A 19746-nucleotide genomic window follows, 5' to 3' on the forward strand; every position below is an offset into this window, starting at 1 on the left:
GAAGCGATCGATTCCCTAACCCCCGCAGCAAAAGCACACGGATCTTGTTCCCAACCAGCCTCCGCACTGCCACCTCCCTCGCCGGAACCCTAGACGCCGCCGCCATCGCCATAGCTGCTGGTACGATCCCTGTAATCTCTTTCTAATCCTTCGAATCAACGCCTTCGGTATGCTCCCTGGCTTAATCTAATCCCCTAAACTTCCTCAGCTTTTTCCTCCGGTGGTGACGTCCCGGCGAGCCTAGCGTGCCGGTATGAGTAGCCACCGCAAAAACTTCCGCCGCCGCGCGGACGACGCCGAGGACGCCAACGGCGACGCCGGCAGCCACCCCAAGCCCACCACCGCCACGAAGACCCACACCCTAACGGTGCCCAAGCCCAAGTCGCCGCCGAGGCGCCAGGGGGCGAGCCGCCTCAGCTTCGCCGACGATGAGGACGATGATGACGCCGAGGACGGCCCCTTGGCGCATCGCCGCCGCCCTACGGCCTCCGTGCGCCCGGCCCGCACCGCGTCCCCGGCTGCGGCGTCGCTCCACCGCCTCACGCCCGCCAGGGAGCGGCTCAGGAGCTCGCCGGCGGCTGCTATCGCGGCGGTGTCGGCGCCGAAGCCCTCCAACTTCCAGTCCCATGCTGGGGAGTATACTCCGGAGCGCCTGCGGGAGCTCCAGAAGAACGCCCGCCCACTCCCGGGGAGCCTCATGCGTGCACCGTCGTCGTCGACTCCAGCAACTGAGCCCCGGTCTCAGAGGTTGGCAGCAGCCCATGCCAGTTCTACACCTACTGCCTCCACGGCAGCTGCAACAGAACCAGTGGTTATTCTCAAAGGCCTGGTGAAACCTATGGCAGAGGCAAGCATTGGGCCAAGGAAATCCTTGCAGAAGGAGGAGGAAGATAAGTCTGAGGAGGAGGAAGGAGATGAAGAGGATGAAGGGCCAGTAATACCTGACCGTGCGACCATTGAAGCCATCAGGGCGAAGCGGCAGCAGCTGCAGCAGCCAAGGCACGCTGCGCCAGATTATATCTCCCTTGATGGTGGTGGTGTGCTCAGCAGCAGGGATGCTAGAGGTGAGTCCAGCGATGAGGATGACAATGAGACGAGGGGCCGTATTGCAATGTACACTGATAAGTCAAGTGACGGACCGAGGAGCACAAAAGGTGTGTTTGGCGGGATCAACAACAGGGGTCCTGCTGCCACTTTGGGGGCTCTCAGTGATGGGGTCAAGGAGGTTGAGGATGATAGGGATGATGATGACGTTGAGGAGGAGAGAAGGTGGGAGGAGGAGCAATTCAGGAAGGGTCTTGGTAGGAGGCTGGATGATGCTTCTTCTGCTCAGAGATCAGCAAATGGTGCATCAGCTGCTGCTCAGGTTCAGCCGCAGCCATTTGGATACTCTGTGGGTTCCCATTACCAGCCCTCTCTTAGTGGGGTTGTTCCTGCGGCCTCTGTTTTTGTCTCGGGAAGCGTGGAATTCTTATCCATTGCTCAACAAGCTGATGTTGCAAACAAAGCCCTGCAAGAGAACATCCGAAAGCTTAGGGAAACTCACAAGACAACAGTGAGTGCTTTAGTAAAAACTGACACACATCTCAGTGAAGCTCTTTCAGAGATATCTAGCCTGGATAGTGGTTTGATTGCTGCAGATAATAAGTTTGTCTATATGCAGCAGCTCCAGAATTATATTTCTGTGATGTGTGATTTCTTGAATGACAAGGCGTTTTATATTGAGGAGTTGGAGGAGCACATGCAGAAACTGCACGAAAATCGAGCTTTGGCTATTTCTGATAGGCGTGCAGCTGACCTAGCCGATGAATCAAGTGTGATTGAAGCTGCTGTAAATGCTGCAGTATCTATCCTTAGCAAAGGATCAAGCTCAGCTCACCTGTCCGCTGCGTCAAATGCTGCGCAAGCTGCTGCAGCTGCTGCTAGGGAAAGTTCGAATCTCCCACCCGAGTTGGATGAGTTTGGCAGAGATATCAACCTCCAGAAACGTATGGATCTTAAGCGCAGGGAAGAGAACAGGAGTCGAAGAAAAACCAAGTCAGAGTCAAAGAGAATGGGATCGGCAGTGAAGAATAATGGCATTGCAAAGATTGAAGGAGAGCTAAGCACTGATGAAAGTGACAGTGAGAGCACTGCTTATGTTTCCAGCCGGGATGAGTTGCTTAAGGCCGCTGACCTTGTGTTCAGTGATGCTTCAGAGGAATACTCGAGCCTTCGAATTGTCAAGGACAAATTTGAAGGTTGGAGAACTCAGTACCCTTCTGCGTACCGGGATGCTCATGTAGCTCTGAGTGTACCATCTGTGTTCACCCCTTATGTGAGACTGGAGCTCCTGAAGTGGGATCCCCTCCATGAAGCAACTGATTTTTTTGACATGGATTGGCACAAGGTTCTGTTTGACTATGGTGCGCAAGATGATGAGAGTGCCTCAGGTTCTAATGATACAGATGTGGTTCCAGTCCTAGTAGAAAAGGTGGCTCTTCCTATTTTGCACCACCGCATTAAGCACTGCTGGGACGTATTGAGTACTCAAAGGACTGAGAACGCTGTAGATGCAGTTAGGATGGTGATAGGTTATTTACCAACGTCAAGCAAGGATTTGCATCAACTACTGGCTTGTGTGAAAGGTCGTCTGACCCAGGCCATTGCTGATCTTTCAGTTCCAGCCTGGGGATCAATGGTGACAAGAACTGTTCCAGGTGCTGCTCAATATGCTGCATATCGATTTGGAGTTGCAACACGTCTGCTTAAGAATGTGTGTCTGTGGAAAGATATCCTTGCGGGGCATGTTGTTGAGAAGCTTGCTTTAGATGAACTACTGAAAGGGAAGATTCTTCCTCATATGAGGAGTATCATTTTGGATGTTCATGATGCAATCACTAGGGCTGAGCGAGTAGCTGCCTCACTTGCAGGAGTTTGGGGTGAACAAAGTGAAAAGCTGCAGCCTTTTGTAGATCTGGCTGTTGAGTTAGGAAACAAGTTGGAGAGGAGACAAATGTCAGGCATCAGCGAGGAAGAGACTCGTGGACTAGCTCGTCGATTGAAAATCATATTGGCAACACTGAATGAGTATGACAAGGCTAGGGCTATTTCGAAGAAATTTCAGCTCAGAGAAGCCCTTTAGCTCATCCAGGATGTAGTGTGAGAACTTCAGTTTTGACAGCGAGGCAGGTTCTACATCCTTAAAATTTTCAGAGATGATGTAATTCGATTATCTGTACATCTTGCTCCTAGTCCAGTGCTTGAATTGATGCCACGAAAGCAAATTGTGTTGCCTCTGTAGTCCAGAAATTTGCCTTTCAAAAAGCACATAATGGTTACTCATTGGATGCAAGCACTAGCTGGATATAACAGTTGAAAATACATTGTGTTAGAATTGTTTTTGTGATTTCAAGTTATGGTCAGTGCATATGAAATGGTACTTGGACAAACTCGTGCAATAACATAGTAGTATGATATTAACCTATGGACTTAGGTCGTTTGAAATGCTAGGCATGATCCCAAACCGAATCTTAGATGAATGCTCTGAATCTTGAGTTTGTATTGCTGATCTTCAATTTGCATCTCTTTGGGTGCCCATTATCTGACACTGACAGCATGCTGTCGATGGAGGGCCGTGGCTGGCAATGGCAAGCAGGCAGAGTCGTGGACAGGGGAGTAAATTGCAACGGACAAGATGTCATCAACGGGCTGGCGGGGGTTTTAGGCTTTCTGGGGCCCAACGCTAATTGTTTTGTTTTGGTTTGCGCTGTCATCAGGGGATGGAAATAAATTGGCACAGGCTGATTCTGCTACTACTAATGTACTCCTATAGTAGATGCGTACTGGTAAGATTAGGTTAATAATACGGCATTTCTTTGTTGCGATAATATTACTACTAGTAGTAGGAGGCTATATATGATGATAGCTGGAAACATTTGACTGGCACAGAGGAGGGGCGAGTGGTCACGGCCGGCACACGGGGTCGTCGTATGTGTACATGTATAAACATACAGTACGTACAAGATATCGGTGCCACTAATAACAATGTCGGCTCGTACCACGGCGATACATACCTTGCTATTGTTTGTTTGGTTGTTTGTAAAAAGGACAGTTCTATCCTCGAGGGCCAGGGCAATCACGAGAGAGAGGCCCCACACCACACGCGCCCGCCAAGGGCATTCCCGTAATAAGCCCTTTCTTCTTCCTCCATCTGATCCGACCCGACCCGTTTATAAATTAAAAAGTAAAACCACCCCTGCACATGACCCGAGATCCCCCCTTCCCACCGGCAACCAAACAACCCACTTCCTCTCCCTGAATGGCGGCCGACGCAGCCACCACGCCCGCTCCCAAGCCCCCGCCTCCGCTGCCGGAGCACTCCCAGCTGCCCACCTACCTCGGCGTCAGCTTCGCGCTCTTCCTCGCCACGCTCCCGGCCACCACCGGCGTTCGCCACGTCGCCTCGCTCCAGTCCCGCGGCCGCCTCCTCGCCGCGCGCCTCCTCGCCGCCGAGGACCAGCTCCGCCAGCTGCGCGCGCGCCGCCGCGAGGACGCCCGCGCAAATGCCCGCGCCGCTGAGATCTTCGCGGGCCACCGCGCCGCATGGATGGAGGCCGAGCGCCGCCTCCTGGCCCGCGCCGCCGCGGCCGGGGACGAGGCCGCCTCGCTCCGCGCGCGCCTCGCCGACGCGGAGGCCGACGCCGCAGCGCTGCGCGCCCGCGTCGAGCGCCTCGAGCGCGAGGCCGCCGAGCGGGACGAGCTGCTCACCGCGCTCCTGGCGGCGACCTCCCGCGCTGGCGAGGAGGAGGGGGAACGCGTGCTCGGCGACGAGCGGGAGGAGGACCAGGACCCGGTGCCCGTGCCGCCGTTGGATCCGCCCCAGACCACAGACGCGGAGGCCCTGGCCGCCGCGGCCGCGCTCTACGCGCAGCAGCGCCAGAAGCACGACGACTTCTACACCGCGGCCACGGCCGCGTCGGGAATGCCGCCGTGGATGGACCCATCAAAAGGCTGGCAGGTGAGGAGTGAGCATGACAAAAAGGTGCCTCCTGCTACCCTTTTCTCCGCACCTCACCTCCTTTTTCTCTCCTCTTCAGTGTTCACTTCCAACTTAGCAAGGGCGGCCGCAAATAGAATGGATTGCTTTTAAATCAATAACTCGTGCATCCTGTTCACAAAATTAATGGTGCTGTGGACGCATAGACTGCTCTCTATCGTTGATACAGATAGTCCCCGCAGATTACAGAATAAGCTAGGACAGAGTGCGTGTCAGATACAATTTTTAGCCACATTACACTTTAGAGTACTATAGTTCTTTCGATCTCTTCCGTTTTATTAAATTTTGATAACATTTCATTAAATGTTGGGTTTACATCATTGTTTCCATTTGCATTAATGCCATCAGATTATCAATTTAGCTCTGGTTAATTCTAGTTCCAGGATCATTAAGTAGCCCTGCTACACATCTTTCCATGAGTGATAGTGATATCATCGATCTCCGCCATGCACAATGCCATGCCTGTTGCTGAATAGAACGGACAAACAACCACTTTGATAGCCTCTTCCATCCAACAGAATACGATACTGTATCCGTGGGGCAAGGTTGCCTGCAAGAAAGCTACCTGGTTTTTGTTAGCTACTCTGCCAAAGCCACCTGAATCTTCCTCTGAAAGAAAAAAAAAGGGCTACCTGAACTTATACAGTCCATAGCAAGACCTAAATCACAGGCTCTTGTTACTGTTCATGCAAGCAGCACACCTAGAAGATTGGTGCTGTACTGAAGTCACCACAGGCTGGGCCTAGTTACTGTACATGAATAAATCCCATTGGTTCTGTTTTATTCCTATACTTTTCTTGTCAAAATATTATATTATTAAAGAAAAGGTTATGTCGTAACAGAACTCTTTTGATTTTTGGTTGAGTCCAGAAGACCCATATTCAGGAAGACTTTTGCCTAACTGCAATTTCCTTAACCATTTAGTTTCTTATATTTGCATTTGTTGTTTAATTGAGCCTTTGTACATTAAATATGGGCACATAGGATTGAAGCTAGTTCTCTTTTATTTCATATGTTGCTTGGCATGGTTCTCATATGTGGTAGCATACCATTAATCCTTTTTTACATAAAAAAAAGCACACTAATTGAGAACTCAAATTTTGGAAATCACGACTCGAATTAGAGCATTAAGAGTTCATTCAGTTTCGACCACACTGCAACTTGCCCTTACTGATTGTGTAACTGGCTAATCTGCCGGTTAACAACCACAATGGCACTTGGTAGCATCTGAAATCCAGGAATGTCTCAGTTGACGGCTCCTCATTTTTACTATTACATTTGAACTTCAGAAGGACGTGGGATGAGTCGGTTAAGAGAGACCTTAAGGATTGGAATATCTCTAAAGAGATAGCTTTGGATAGGAGCGCTTGGAGACTAGCTATCAATGTGCCTGAACCTTGAACTTATTTCTTTCGGGTTTCATCTCTAGCCTACCCCAACTTGCTTGGGAAAAAAGGCTATGTTGTTGTTGTTGTTGTTGTATAGTTATGTCTGCTATAAGCAACTGTCCACCAACACACATACTCCCTCCATCCCTTTGACGTTAATTTGAACTAACCAATGTCAAATAATTAGGAACGAAGGTAATACATCTGTTCCCTTTTTATACCTCCACGACGCTAGACCCTTTCTCTTTTTATTAATTTATTTTCGTAAAATAAGCCCAATGGACCTCAATTTATAGTCGTGTTGGGTGGCACTAGAATGAATGTTGGGTGAGGCAAAGAAATCATAGCAATGGGAAGTCCCTGAGACACTCTATGGGCCATGGCCATAAGAGCTCTCAATCAGCTAGATGTTGCCGCTGCATTCTGAATGACCTTGGTAAATACAACTCTGTACTATTGTACTAAATAGTTACTAATTGATGCCTTATTGCACACACATACACACTAGTTGAGCTTCAGGTTGCTACAACCGCTAGTACACGCCCAAAAGAACAAGAGAATGTTAATTTGTTACCCTAGTCATTGGGTATATATAATGGCACAACATGACAAGCAAGAATCCCAATCCATTGCCATGCTAGCGAGAAGAGTAAACTTGATCGATCAAGCAGCTGCAACGGCGGGCGGCGATGACCGCAGCGGCACGGCCCTGGCCTTGAGCGGCCGCTTCATGACCACAATGAACTCAAGCTTCTCGGTGAGGTCCACCTCCTCGCTGTCAGCTTTGCGCCACTTAAACTCCCTCATGAAGTTGGCCACGAAGTACTCGAGGTGCAGTAGCGCGAGCGCCATGCCGGGGCAACCCTATCCCATGCCGAAAGGCATCACTTTGATCTCCTTGCTCCCTGTTAGGTCCATGTCCTCCCCTTCCCGCTGGGCTTGGCAGGAACCGCTCTGGCCGAAACTCAGAGGGATCATCCCATACCTCCTCGTCTAGGCCAATTTCACCCACTGCGAAGTTTACAGGTGCATTGGCTCAAAGACTTAATGTACACTATGATACATATGTGAAGAAAATGGCTGCTAATGCGCAAACGGAAAATACCAGCAGTCTGGTAGAATGCTGCAACCTGAATTGGCTATCAAACGAAGTTCTCACTTGTGAGGTGCCAAGTAACCAACAAATGAGATGATATTTCTGCGCCTTGCCATTAAATGAATGATATACAGTCTTACAAGATGATGATGTTCAGTCCAGATTACTTTTTTGAAGAATTTGGGTGCTTAGAAGCCTGACTCTCTGAGAATCCATAGGATATAATCATTGTCAATCTGTATTAAACCTAGTGCAAGCATTACTGCATTAGTATTTCTGTTCAGTGGGTTTAGGGTGATTTATCCTGTATTTTCAAAAACACTCATGTGCTAATACTATACTGTAAACTACAATTTTGTTTCTTGCTTTTCTATCTCAGTACAATTCTAAAAAATCTCAGTACAATTCTATTTTGCTAACTGTGCATTACAACCTTCGCAGAAACATTAGTAAAAATCTAACTGTCAAGAAAACTATGGTTTATTTTATTTTCAGGAACGTTGAATGGTTGCCTCAAAAAAATAGATTTCTGTTAGATTTGTGTGTTTAGCACTGGCTTATGTTGAACTTGCATCTTGTAGGACCTGAAGTATGATACAGTTGAGTCAACATACAACACAAAACATGCTGTACCAAGGTAAACATTTAAATGATGCACATTGCTAGTTAGATTCTACTTATCATTTTCATCTTAGGTCTAATCGTCTAAGCCATTGTTCTTTAACAGGAGAGAGTCACCCTGGAAGGTGGATGTAGAATCATCAGGAGTTCCTGGAAAACTTAGGTTGCTTGAGCAGGAATTAATCAACCTGGAAAAGGTAGTGAATGCAGATTCATCCAAGATTCCATTGGTGATGAGAAAACAAGTGAAAAGATACCAGACTCTCGCTGGAAAAATTGATGATCTTTGCAAACGGATGGTAGGTCTGCTCATCTAAATAGAATTTGCCTGATTGTTTTTGTTGAATCATTTTCCAAGATACAATGAAAAGATTCATGTGTGTTGATACTTTACACTTCCTCTGTACATGACTGTAATTGAATACATTGTCCAAAGACAGTAGTAGTTTCCAGTTCCAGCCACATATCAGATTAGTTCTTTTGGTTTGTAGTGCTAGAATCTGTCTCCGCCTGACCTGTGGTACTTGCATTTAAATTCGAAAACCTCTTCTTCCTAACACATTCTACCTAATTCTTTTTTTTTTAGAAAAAAGGTTCGGTAATTGATGTCTATGAAGAAAATAACAGTTTCGGGGATCATGCTTAACAGTAGTCGCATTTTTTTTCTAGCATGTTTCCCCCCTAGTATGTTGGTGAGTATGCTCTGATTTCTTCAATCTGCTGTGTCCTAACCTAGACACGATGTTAATTGAAGTTTACTTTAGGTTCATAGTAGGAGGTTTTTTTTTTCGCCCCAAGAACCAACGTCCTGTTATTTAACTACTTCAGCAGGAAAAAGAACTGATGAATATGTATTTGTGCAGCAAACTAGTGACCCTTGTGATTCAACACTTAGCTCAGAGTTCAGAACGCAGCGGCAAACAGAATTCCTTCTGGAAGCGTTCCACCTTCAGCACAGAGCAACTGAAACAAGGCAGAAGCTGAGCACACTGCAAGCAGAGACCGCAAAAAGCAGCTTTGGTGATGAGCTAACAGCAGAAGCCAAAATGTGCACAAGAAGAGCACTAAGTTCAATTAGGAATAACTTCAAGGAAATCCAGCGAAGCTTGGAGATTTGGCTGGCAAGGATTCTTGGAGACCTGGAGGGTATGTTAGCAAGGGATGGGGCCTCACGCATTAGGGAATATTTTCTGTCTCCGTATGCTTCTGCCGTTCGGTGAACCATCTTCCCCTTACAAGTTACAAATACAGGGATTCAATGAACAAGCTGGACAGCCCATTGGTATTTGCCCTCAGCAGGTAAAACATCAAGTTTATGCTCACTCATGTAGCCCCTTGACCTTTATGGCGATCATTAGCAGAATTGAAGAGAAATGATCTAGGATCATACCAAATTTTACAGGCAGAAAAAAAAAGAGACTGATTTCTGCAAAATAGAAAAAAAAATTCCCCATTAGTCTCAATTTTGACCTCTGTTGTATCATGTCCTAGATCAGTTGTCTTCATATTTGTTGGTAGGATGCAGGCTCCTCGCCATACTGTTTGCACATAGGGCGTTGATCTGGTTGCAGGCTTTACTTGCCACTCTGTAGTTCTCCATTTTGTTAGGATTTGTATAGCTGTATGTTTATGATTATGATGGATTCACCTAACTGTGTCTAGAGCACAATCTTGGATGTACTAAACCGTGTTCTTGTCACTTTATGATTACTTATATGTATGTAGTTTGTGCATTGCCGACTGTTGAGCAAACTCTTGTCAATGCAGCTTGATTGATTTGTCGTGAGGTTGGTTGCTGTTTGACTGAATTATGTGTTGTACGCTGCATGCATATAGGAGTACACTTATAGAGGGGACAAAGAAATGCTAGCCATTGTGTTACCCTGAGTGGCATCAGATCAGAAGAATGAAAACGAGAATTGGGCATAGTGACTGATTGGTAAAACTTTAGCACGGTACACCAATCACAAGTTACCTGGGCTGCCAGGTGCCCTAAACATGCATGAACATTTCCTTGTTTCCTGATCCCCTCCTATCTCTCCCAGCTCCAAATTAATCACCCCGGCCCCTATCTCTCCCCCATCTCCAAACTCAAACACAAACTCTAGTAGTATATACTTATACCAGATTAATTGTGTGTCCCTAGTGGCAGCAGATCACCAAGTTGTGCTGTTTCAAAGGTACTGAGCCTGTATCCTCTCCTTGTTCTCCTCCCACCACAGCTTGGCATTCAGCTCTGCAAACCTCTCGCGGCTGCAAATGCAAAACACACGGCCCGTTCATCATAACATCATCAGTAACCATGCATTGTATGTAACAAGAGATGTTTTGGAGTGGAGCTGACCTGAACCTGACACGGCGTAGCTCCCTGCTGCCGTCGGCGAGCTCCCTGACGGTGATGTACACGCCGGGCTCGTCCTGGATGATCCACTCCGTCACCTCCAGCTCGCTGGCGTTGCTGATGGAGACGTCGTCCCTCGACGAGGTGGTCGTCCTCGCCGCCTCGGTGGCGGTGGCGGTGGCCTCTGAGGCCGCGGGGCTCTTGCCGGCTGATGCTCCGTGGTTCTGCCGCTGCTGCTGCTGCCAGGCCCGCTCCGATGGGTTGGACGAGGAAGGCGGCGGCGGCGAGAGCGGGCGGAAGCTGTGCTGCTGCTGCTGCTGCCGCGCGGCGCCCGGCGGCCGCGCGAACGCGCCCCAGCTGATCCTGTCCGGGGTGAGCGGCGCCGGCGACGGGGTGGCGGCAGGGCTCCCTGCCATGGAGCCCACCTGGGACTGCGAGTAGAAGGATTCCCTCTGAAGTGCAGAGCAAACAGACAGCTGCTTTATATTATTCCGTGGAGTCTTTTGATGCAACGCAGCTTTAATCGTTGCGATTGCGACTGACCTCGCCGTCGTCGGAGCGCGGCGGCGTGGGGAGGACCTGCCGGCTGAAGCGCCGCACGTTGTAGAGCTCCATGATCCGCTCGTTGTTGTCGCCCCACCACTTCTGCGCCTGCCACTTGTCGTACATCTCGCGGCTGCATGCATCGTTCATGTTCATCAGGCGAGGCGATGATGGATGCCATCGTCAGTCAGTCAGATCAAATGATATTCGGACGACAAAGACAACCTGAACCGGATGCGCTTGAGGTCGTTGCCGGCGCCGCCCGGGAGGGACACGAAGGTGATCTGCACGCCCGGCTCCACCTGCGCCACCCACTCCCTGGCCATGGCCTCGCCCTCCGCGCGGCCTGCCAAGTCCCACGCCGGGGTGGAGCTCGCGCTCGCGCTCGACGCGCCCAGGTAAGTGGCCGGGGGCACCGCCATGTCGTCCTGCACCACGCCCGGCCGGTAGTAGCCGCTGCGGTAGATGGAGGTGGCCCGGCCCCTCGCCGGCGGCGATCCCCCGCGCCTCTGCTGCGCGCCCTGCTGCCGGTGCGTGCCGGACAGCTTCAGCACCATGTCCTTGAGCTGCGCATGCCCATCAAATTCAGATCAGCTGCCGGACTGTGTCGCAGAACTTGCATGACTGCATCATCTCAGAGTAAAATGATCGGACGGCAATCAAAGATTATCATTGTCAAGCAATGCATGGTTTCATCAGTCAGCCAGTGTTCCACTGTTCCTAAGGCAGCATGACAGCATAAGGCTTCAGAGTTCGGACGGAGAAATTACATTCTTCAGAGTTCAGTGATTTTAAAGCAGAGTGTGGACGATGCATGTTGATTTCGAGTGAGTTTTGCACTATTTTGGACTTTGGAACATATAGACAGGTGCGAATTTACTGTAAAGCAATCTTTCAAAAAAAAAAATACTGTAAAGCAGGCCACACTACTGGATGGTCTCCAGCAACATTCAGTGTTCTTCTTCAGAGGTCTCATATACTGAAGCAGAGTTTTTGGCCGGTCAGTACTATTGCTGCCCGGTCAACTAGCACATATCTGCACCGTTATTATCTAGATCTTTGGTTGTAGAGGAACTTGAACATATTTGACATACGTGCGTTAATGTTAGCATGTTAAGCTAACATTTTCACTTATCTGTATTACCAAAATTAGGTAGGCTAATCTTTGACTACCACTGGAACACTGCATTTTACAAGCACTCTGCTCTGCTCTCTGCAGGTGTGGAGCTTCTGTATCTCTTGATTGCTTCGGTCAAACTATGCACTGCTAGTGCTACCTCTTTAGGGGTCAAGCAACGACATGTTTTCAAAGATTGTCTTGCATTCTAGTAGGTCCACTATTTGACCTATACCTAATCAGCCACTTATATTTATTCAGTTCAGACCTCAGAATGTCATGTTGCTCACACTCAGATGAGTTGTGGAGAAGACTGATGGTAGCTTCCAGCCTTCCACACTAGAGTCTAGTAGATGATATGTGTGTGGTAAACCCTTATTCTACCACGGGGTAAAAAAAAAAAGCTGGGAAACAAGTTTGTTTGGAGGTACAGTTACAGCCGCTTAAAACAAGGATGGATTCTCTGGCAATGTTCACTTTACTTTATCCTCTTTTCAGCTTCAGCACACCCTCTCACTTGTATGTTTCATCTACAGTTCAGTTTCCCCCTTTGATGATACTCCTCCTGCGATGCAATGCAAGATGCATGCATCTTTTCAGGCCTGGTGGCTTCTTTTCCATCCAAGATTTAAAATAAACTGATGATCCCAATGCTTGGAGGATTCTTGCCTTGCTTCCGGGTGAGATGCAAATAAAGCAGCAAGGCAACATCCCCATCCATCCATCCAGAGGATCTCTTTTGCATTTTGCAGGTTTACACTACGGCACTGCACCACCAATCCATCTCTCCTTTCGAGAAAGCAATGAAGAACCCATGTATCGTTATATCAGTCTCGTCTGATGAAGAACATGCATGCCTACATACTTTACTGACCCAAAAGCCAAAAGAAGGAAAATATGGTAGGGGAAATCAAAGATGTGCATAAGGCCACAGGATAGGGAGTTGGAGCTGAAAGAAAGCTTCTTTAATTATATATATAAGAGAGAAAAGAACAAGGGAATAGTCCATGGCCGCACTTTGTGCTTTCCTTAATTTGTTCCACGATGTCTTCTGCCTCTCTCTCTCTCCATCTCCAAGGGAATGGAAGGACATGACACAAAGTGAAAGGTGATGGTATCTACCAGGCAGGCCTGAGCCTACACTATAAATCTGCCCTCTAATTTTGACTGCCTTTGACGTATGTGTTGCTCGGTCCAGTTTAAACATCTAAACAAACAAAGCAGCCGACACTGACTAGTCACTAGTGTGGTTCAGTAATTCAACTGTTTAGTTAATTATATGTGGAGTAGGACTCTGAAATTTTGAAGGTAGCAAGAAGGACAAGACTTTCCAAGTTCGCTGATTTACTGTGATGAAAATCCCATAGAATGTCACAAGTAACAACAGTGATCATTGGAGAGCTTCTACAGGCAGCAAATTAGTGAACAATTGCATTGCAAGCCTATGATCAGTTCAATCACACAAATTTGCACCGATCTTTTTGCCTGCCAGCCTGCTAAGAGGTTACGTTTTCACAGTAGGTGATCTGAATTTTGAAAACCATGCAGCCATACTATCTGAACTCGGGTGGGACAACAACGGTCGTGATGGAACAGAAGAGGGGCAAAAAAAAGGCGCGCTTTGAACTTTGAACTTAAAGGCGTGGCGATCAGATTGATCTAGAAGCATAGCATTTCAGCATCATGGATACATATATATTATTAACAAAAAGCGAAAAGGAAAGAGGGGGAGCTTCCAGGAGGAGCATGCAGCCTGTATGTGCTGGTGTTTGGCTTTGCCGAAAGAGACCTTAGCTTCTTCTCCTCTTTCGCTTTAATTTCCTTCTTTTTGTTTTTTGTTGTTTGTGGCGCTCAGGACGTCAGAGGTAGCCGATGGAGCATCTCATCGATCTGCTTTAGTTTCTTCTTTTCTTTGATCGTCCGAGTAAGTAAAGAAGAAGAGATCGAGAAAAGCGAAAAGGGACAAGGAAAATTGTTGTTCGATCTCTACTCCAATCCAATGGATCGGAGTGCTAGCTAGCTCCTAATAAACTCTGCTTCGCTTGCGCTGCCGTTGCTTGAGCTCGTGTCGTGTGAACACATGATGCGTCTGCGCGTGTGTAGTGTACACAGGACGGGCGGATCGGATCGGAGAGGAGAGGAGGAATGAAAGGAGCTAGAGGACGCGGGGGGCCAGCCCAGCCATCGGGATCGACGCCAAACGTACAGTCTCATGCATCCAAGTCCATGGGCCTGTTTGTTTGAAGGAGCACAAGTAGCATAAAAATTTTGACCAATAATTAAGGGTACTAAATAAAGGCAATTTACAAAACTAACTCCACAACCCTGTGCTACTTCGCGAGACGAACCTAATGAGGTCTTTGACCGCACGATTAGAGGAGTGGTTACTGTAGCATAACTGTAGCCAATCATCGATTAATTACTATCATTAGATTCTTCGTGAAAAATTACACACATCCGTGAAAAGGTTTTGCAAATAAACTTCGTTCAATACTCCATACATGTGAGATTCTTTTCTCGGGAATCGTGTGCTATAGGTACCATAGGTAAACCAAACAGGGCCCATGGAAGAAAGCAAAAGAAAAGAAGCAAAGCCCTGCCATGATTTGGTCTGGATGCCGACACGCGCGCGCGCAAGGGCAACGATCCCAATCCCTTTGCTTGCTACCGTCCGGCCGCGGCCTCGGTAGCCGCGCGCGACCTACCTGAGCCAAGAGGGAGCACCATCCATCCATGGTGATGGTGGGCATGGATGCCATCCATGGTAGGCAGCGCGGCGCGGCGGGGTCCAACTCCAACACCAACACCAACACCGTCCAAGCAGAGCAGAGGGGATAGAGGGAGGAGGGCCACGACATGTCGCCGATTTCGGGGGCGCTGCCGACGAAAGCGACGCCACGCCCACGCCTGCCTAGCTCACTGATGACTACTCCTGCTCTGCTCTGCTCTGCTCCTTCAATTCTTATTACGTTACGTGCGTATTACCCCACTAGCAGCTCGATCAGTGAGTAGCTGGCCTGCTGGCTGGCGCAATCATCATGCCAACCATACAGGAGTAGTATATGGCTTTATTCAGCAGTTTATTATTACTCTCTTTTTTGTTCAGAACAGAACTACAACTACTGATGTGTGTATCCGAATTCAAATTTCAAACAAACCCCTCGCTTAGTTTTGTTTCACTATTTGTGTTCTTCGTGTAGGGATCGAGTATGTCCCATATATAGGATGAGGGAGGGAAGCCGGATATGAATGAATGCAGGTGGTCGGGTATGGTATGAATGCAGACGCAGGTGCACGACGACAGTACAGAAGCCGTAGGAATCTATCTCTGAATCTCCTCTCCTGTCCTGAGAGCTACCTAGCTAGCTAGCTAGAGAAATTGAAGAGCTAGCCAGAGGCGCGCAGTGTATGCAAGTATATACGATGTGACTCATCAGTACTCTGCATACTGCTACGTACAGTTACTATATATATACGGACGGGACGGAGCTGTCGCCAAAGACAGGAGCTATATACCTCTCCATTGCAAGAAGAAACATAACAGCAGCAAGCTCAAGAACCGTACCCATCGAAGAGGAGGAGTGCAAGAACAGAATGAATACGCATGCTGCTACTAATACACCACAGCACAGATCAATACGATCGAGATGCACGCGTACCTGGGAGGTGAGCGACTTGACGGTCGGGGTGTCGCCGGCGCCGGACCGCGCAGCGTCATCGCGGTCGCGGTCCCGGCCGCCGCCTTCTTCTTTCACGCACGCGATGCAGGCCAGCATCTTCCTTCCTGGGTCTCTTAGCTTCTTCTTCTTCTTCTTCTTCTTCTTCTTCTTCTTCAGCCGGTCTCTTCTATATATACGATATCTTCTTCTTGGGTCACCAGCCACGACCAAGCTACTCAGCTTCAGACAGAGAGATCTGCTAGTGTCACGGCTCCAAGCAGGCACGAAGAGTGTGTGATGTTGTATGTCTTGGATGGATCGGTGAGTGAGTGAGTGAGTGAGTGAGTGGTACGGTGGTGCTCCTTGCGTACGTTGCTAGTAGTAGATAGAGCTAGCTAGCTAGCAGGTGTGCAAGTGACGGAATGCTCTCAGCATGCAGCTTGCTAGATACTAGCTATATACTCGCCGCGCGCTCTCAATACTATATCCCTAGCTAGCTCCTATTTATATAGTCACGCTCATCAGCAGCCAACATGAGCAGCGCGTGTTGGTAACAGGGTTAACAATTTCGGCGAAATTTCGCCGAAATTTCGGAAAATTTTTTGTTTCCGCTAGTTACCGGGATCCGAAATTTCGGTATTTTTCGGTATATTTCGTTTTCAAATTCAAAATTCAACAAATTTCGACCGAAATTCAACGAAATTTCGGAATTCCGTTTCCGCTAAACTCCGGGATTTGACCGGAAAACGAAATGGTTAACCCTGGTTGGTAAACAGACTATTTTTGAATTTATCTCAAGTCAAATTTTTTACATTTTGACTATAAATAAATTATTGTAGGTTGAGTTTGAAAACATTAAGCGATGTAAGAAGATTCATCTTGAAATATAGTTTTGTAAAAATTTATATTGATTATTTTTTATAATTTTTTATAGTAAAAATAGTGATCAAAATTGTTTTTTTAAGACTGTGTCGATGTTCGAAACGACTTTGTTTATCAATCCGAAGAAGTATTATATTATATTATATATATATAAGGATATGGATGGCAGTGCAGTGCTAGTACGACTAGCCGTGCAAGCCAGGATGGCTGTGCCCAGCATGCTTCGTTGCTTTGCCTCGCATTGGGCCTGCACCTGCCTGCCTGGCCGAGTGTCCAGTCCAATGGGCTCGGCTCGATCAGCAAACAACATGAGCCGGTGCTGCCTGGGTGTTGGCCCCTACTACTCCACTCTAGCATGCACGCACGGGCACGGCACGACCGACCGAGTTCGTTGGTGGTCTGGCTGGGCGGCACCATGACCATGCAGGAGACGCGTACTACACTGCAACTGTTGCGGCGCCATGACCATGCAGGAGACGCGTACTACACTGTAACTTGCAACTGCACCATGGTCTTGTTTGGTTCTCCTAGTGCACACAAGCCAAGAAAGGAATCTCGCATGCATGGAGCGCTAAATGAAGTCTATTTACAAAACTTTTTTAGAGATGAATATAACTTTTCGCGACGAATCTAATGACGGTAATTAATCGATTATTGGCTACAGTAATGCTACAATAGCTATTCTCTAATCCCGCGGTCAAAGACCTCATTAGATTCTTCAAAGTTCCTAGCGTAGGGGTTCTAAAGTTAGTTTTGTAAACTGACTTTATTTAATACCGTAATTAGTGGTCAAAGTTTACTAGCACTTACTAGTGTAGAGAACCAAACAGGGCCAAGCTGTGTGTGTATCTTTCTTCACTACTCGATTTGATCGTGGGTGTAGACTCGTGTTTGGATCTATTGACTAAACTTTAGGTCTATTAGGTGATCCAAACAAGTGGATTAAACTTTAGACTATAGGTTAGATTCATCCTAACTAAAGTTTAATCTAGTCTATAGAACCCATCTGATTCGGACTAAAGCTTAGTTTTATCCATTCATGTGTTTGAAATAGTTTCCCGCACCTAAAGTTTAGTCAACGGATCCAAACATATATTAGACTAAAGTTTAATTATCTAATGTTTATTACGTAGTCATCTAAATTTTAGTTTAGTCCTAGTGATCCAAAAGAAAAGCCCCAGCTACGAGTACAAACTAGCTGAGCTGCCGCATGCGGCGTGCGTGCAGAAGCTGATCCATCGATGGATGGAGCCTCGCTGATACCTACCTCCAGGCTCCAGCAGCTCATGGTGCATGTCAAGGCTGCTGCTGCTGCTGCTCTCTGTATACTGTTGTGGTGCTGGCTGGCAGCTGCCGCTCTGGTCGGCCGCTCGCTCGCTCCTACTGCTACCGCTAGCAGCTGCCTCCACTACTGCCCTTGCTTGTTGCAGAGACGGCAGAGGCCTGTTGTTTTGTCTCTCCGAGCCATCCATCCCCTGCGCTGCGCTGCATGCGTCGTCGGTTCGTGCGTGTCCCCGATCGATCCATCCCGTGATCTCAACTGGCATGGCCCCGCCCGTACTACCATACCATACCTACCAGCTTAGATTGGTGATGAGATAAACTAACATACAGGGAGGGATCGGAGGAGGTGATGATGATCATGAGCAGGCCGATCGTGGTAGCTAATTCCACTTGAATTACAGGGTTATATGCGCGCCCATGATCATGATGGCTGTGGTGACAAACTTTGACGAAGTAGAGAGAGATGATGGAGATTATCGAGGCCAGCCGGCGCAGCTAGCGATGATCCATCATTAGCAGCAGCCAGCATACATTCTCGATCGTCTGAGCGTTTCACATGCATTTATTTGTACCACTAATGGATTAGGCTTAATAATAAGTAATAAGTTGGCATCATGCATGTCCTCGCTAAGAGTTGGGGCTTATTAGGCCAATTAATAACCACATCGATGAATGACGTGGAGTTCACGCACGGTCCCCATGCATGATACTGATGTAAAAGCTATACTAGTAGCCACTTTGAGTTGGGGTTTATTAGATTGATAATCACATTTGGTGCTATATAAAAATATATTTATCAAAACTGGATAGAGGATTATAAAACTTGTCATCAAATCCCACTGTTCCGAGAGCAAGCATCGTTCATGTTGTACATACAGAGAGAGATGGAAGAATGGAACGGCCGCACGCCGCGCAGCCGACGATGAGCAGAACAGAACATCTCGACGGCCATGGCATCCGACCGACATAATAATGCTCGCTCAGAGCAGGTACAATAATCCACGTTAGCTGGGTCTTGTTTGGTTCCGCAAGATTCCTAGCGCTCATGTTTTTTGGAAAAAAAATCTGGCAGCATGAAACACTAAATGAAGTCTATTTGTAAAATCTTTTTAGGGATGGGTGTAACTTTTCGCGACGAATCTAATGATGGTAATTAATCGATGGTTTACTACAGTGATGCTACAATAACCGTCCTCTAATCGCGCGGTCAGAGTCGGGGTTCTGAAGTTGATTTTGTAAACTGACTTTGTTTGACACCGTAATTAACGGTCAAAGTTATTACTATTTCTAGCACGTTACAATTCTAGCACCAGCCAAACAAGTCCATTCGCCGAGCCACGTCAGAAAAATCCGACGTGCCGGAGAGAGAAATTAGGAGAGAGAATCAGCTTGTCGCGTGCTTCGGCGCCGGTCGATTTACCGTGCCCCGTACGGGAGAGCGAGCCACGCGGCGAAAAAAAAGATGCGGAGAGCGAGGCGGCTTGGCGAGGTGGGAGCTACGGAAGAGCATGGAGGAGGGGAACGTGATGGGTCCCAAGTAAATGAAAAATGTTTTTGGAATTCGTGAAGAGACTAACCGATGTATGGGTAGTCTATTAAGTTAGTCTACAAATGATGTGGCTTGACTATTAGCCAAGCTTACGGGGCTTGCTCTCAGGAATCTCCCTTACTAATTGGCGCAGGGGCAGGCAGGCAGGCAACCAAGTGGAAGTGGCCGGCCGGGTGGTCGCCATGATGGCAGTACACACTGTCGCCGCACACGAACGCCCACGACACG

At 47.9% G+C, this 19746-nt stretch overlaps 3 protein-coding genes across 4 annotated transcripts; 2 read left to right on the forward strand and 1 right to left on the reverse strand.

Annotated features, from left to right (window-relative positions):
• The first annotated feature begins 8 nt into the window (after window positions 1-8).
• LOC120649060 (transcriptional repressor ILP1-like) lies at window positions 9-3416 on the forward strand. The gene is made up of 2 exons (XM_039925736.1): window positions 9-120; window positions 209-3416. Exon 2 carries the CDS (start codon window positions 254-256, stop codon window positions 3122-3124), a length of 2871 nt encoding a protein of 956 aa, XP_039781670.1. The 5' UTR covers window positions 9-120; window positions 209-253; the 3' UTR covers window positions 3125-3416.
• Window positions 3417-4235: 819 nt separating this feature from the next.
• Window positions 4236-9895, forward strand: LOC120649063. Of its 2 annotated transcripts, none has more exons than XM_039925740.1 (4): window positions 4236-5023; window positions 8104-8159; window positions 8250-8442; window positions 9007-9895. In XM_039925740.1, the coding sequence occupies exons 1-4, from the start codon at window positions 4301-4303 to the stop codon at window positions 9361-9363; spliced, it is 1329 nt and encodes a 442-aa protein (XP_039781674.1). In that variant the 5' UTR covers window positions 4236-4300; the 3' UTR covers window positions 9364-9895. The 2 variants fall into 2 exon arrangements, with proteins under 2 accessions (XP_039781674.1, XP_039781675.1); XM_039925741.1 differs by having other exon boundaries at window positions 4236-4999.
• A 155-nt stretch (window positions 9896-10050) lies between these two features.
• LOC120649064 (protein Brevis radix-like 4) lies at window positions 10051-16289 on the reverse strand. Its single transcript, XM_039925742.1, has 5 exons — window positions 15804-16289; window positions 11253-11593; window positions 11028-11160; window positions 10488-10936; window positions 10051-10396 (listed from the first exon to the last, which is right to left on the reverse strand). The coding sequence occupies exons 1-5, from the start codon at window positions 15918-15920 to the stop codon at window positions 10318-10320; spliced, it is 1119 nt and encodes a 372-aa protein (XP_039781676.1). The 5' UTR covers window positions 15921-16289; the 3' UTR covers window positions 10051-10317.
• Window positions 16290-19746: the final 3457 nt, after the last annotated feature.

The sequence above is a fragment of the Panicum virgatum genome, chromosome 9K, assembly GCF_016808335.1.
Source record: "Panicum virgatum strain AP13 chromosome 9K, P.virgatum_v5, whole genome shotgun sequence".
Taxonomy (NCBI): Eukaryota; Viridiplantae; Streptophyta; class Magnoliopsida; order Poales; family Poaceae; genus Panicum; species Panicum virgatum.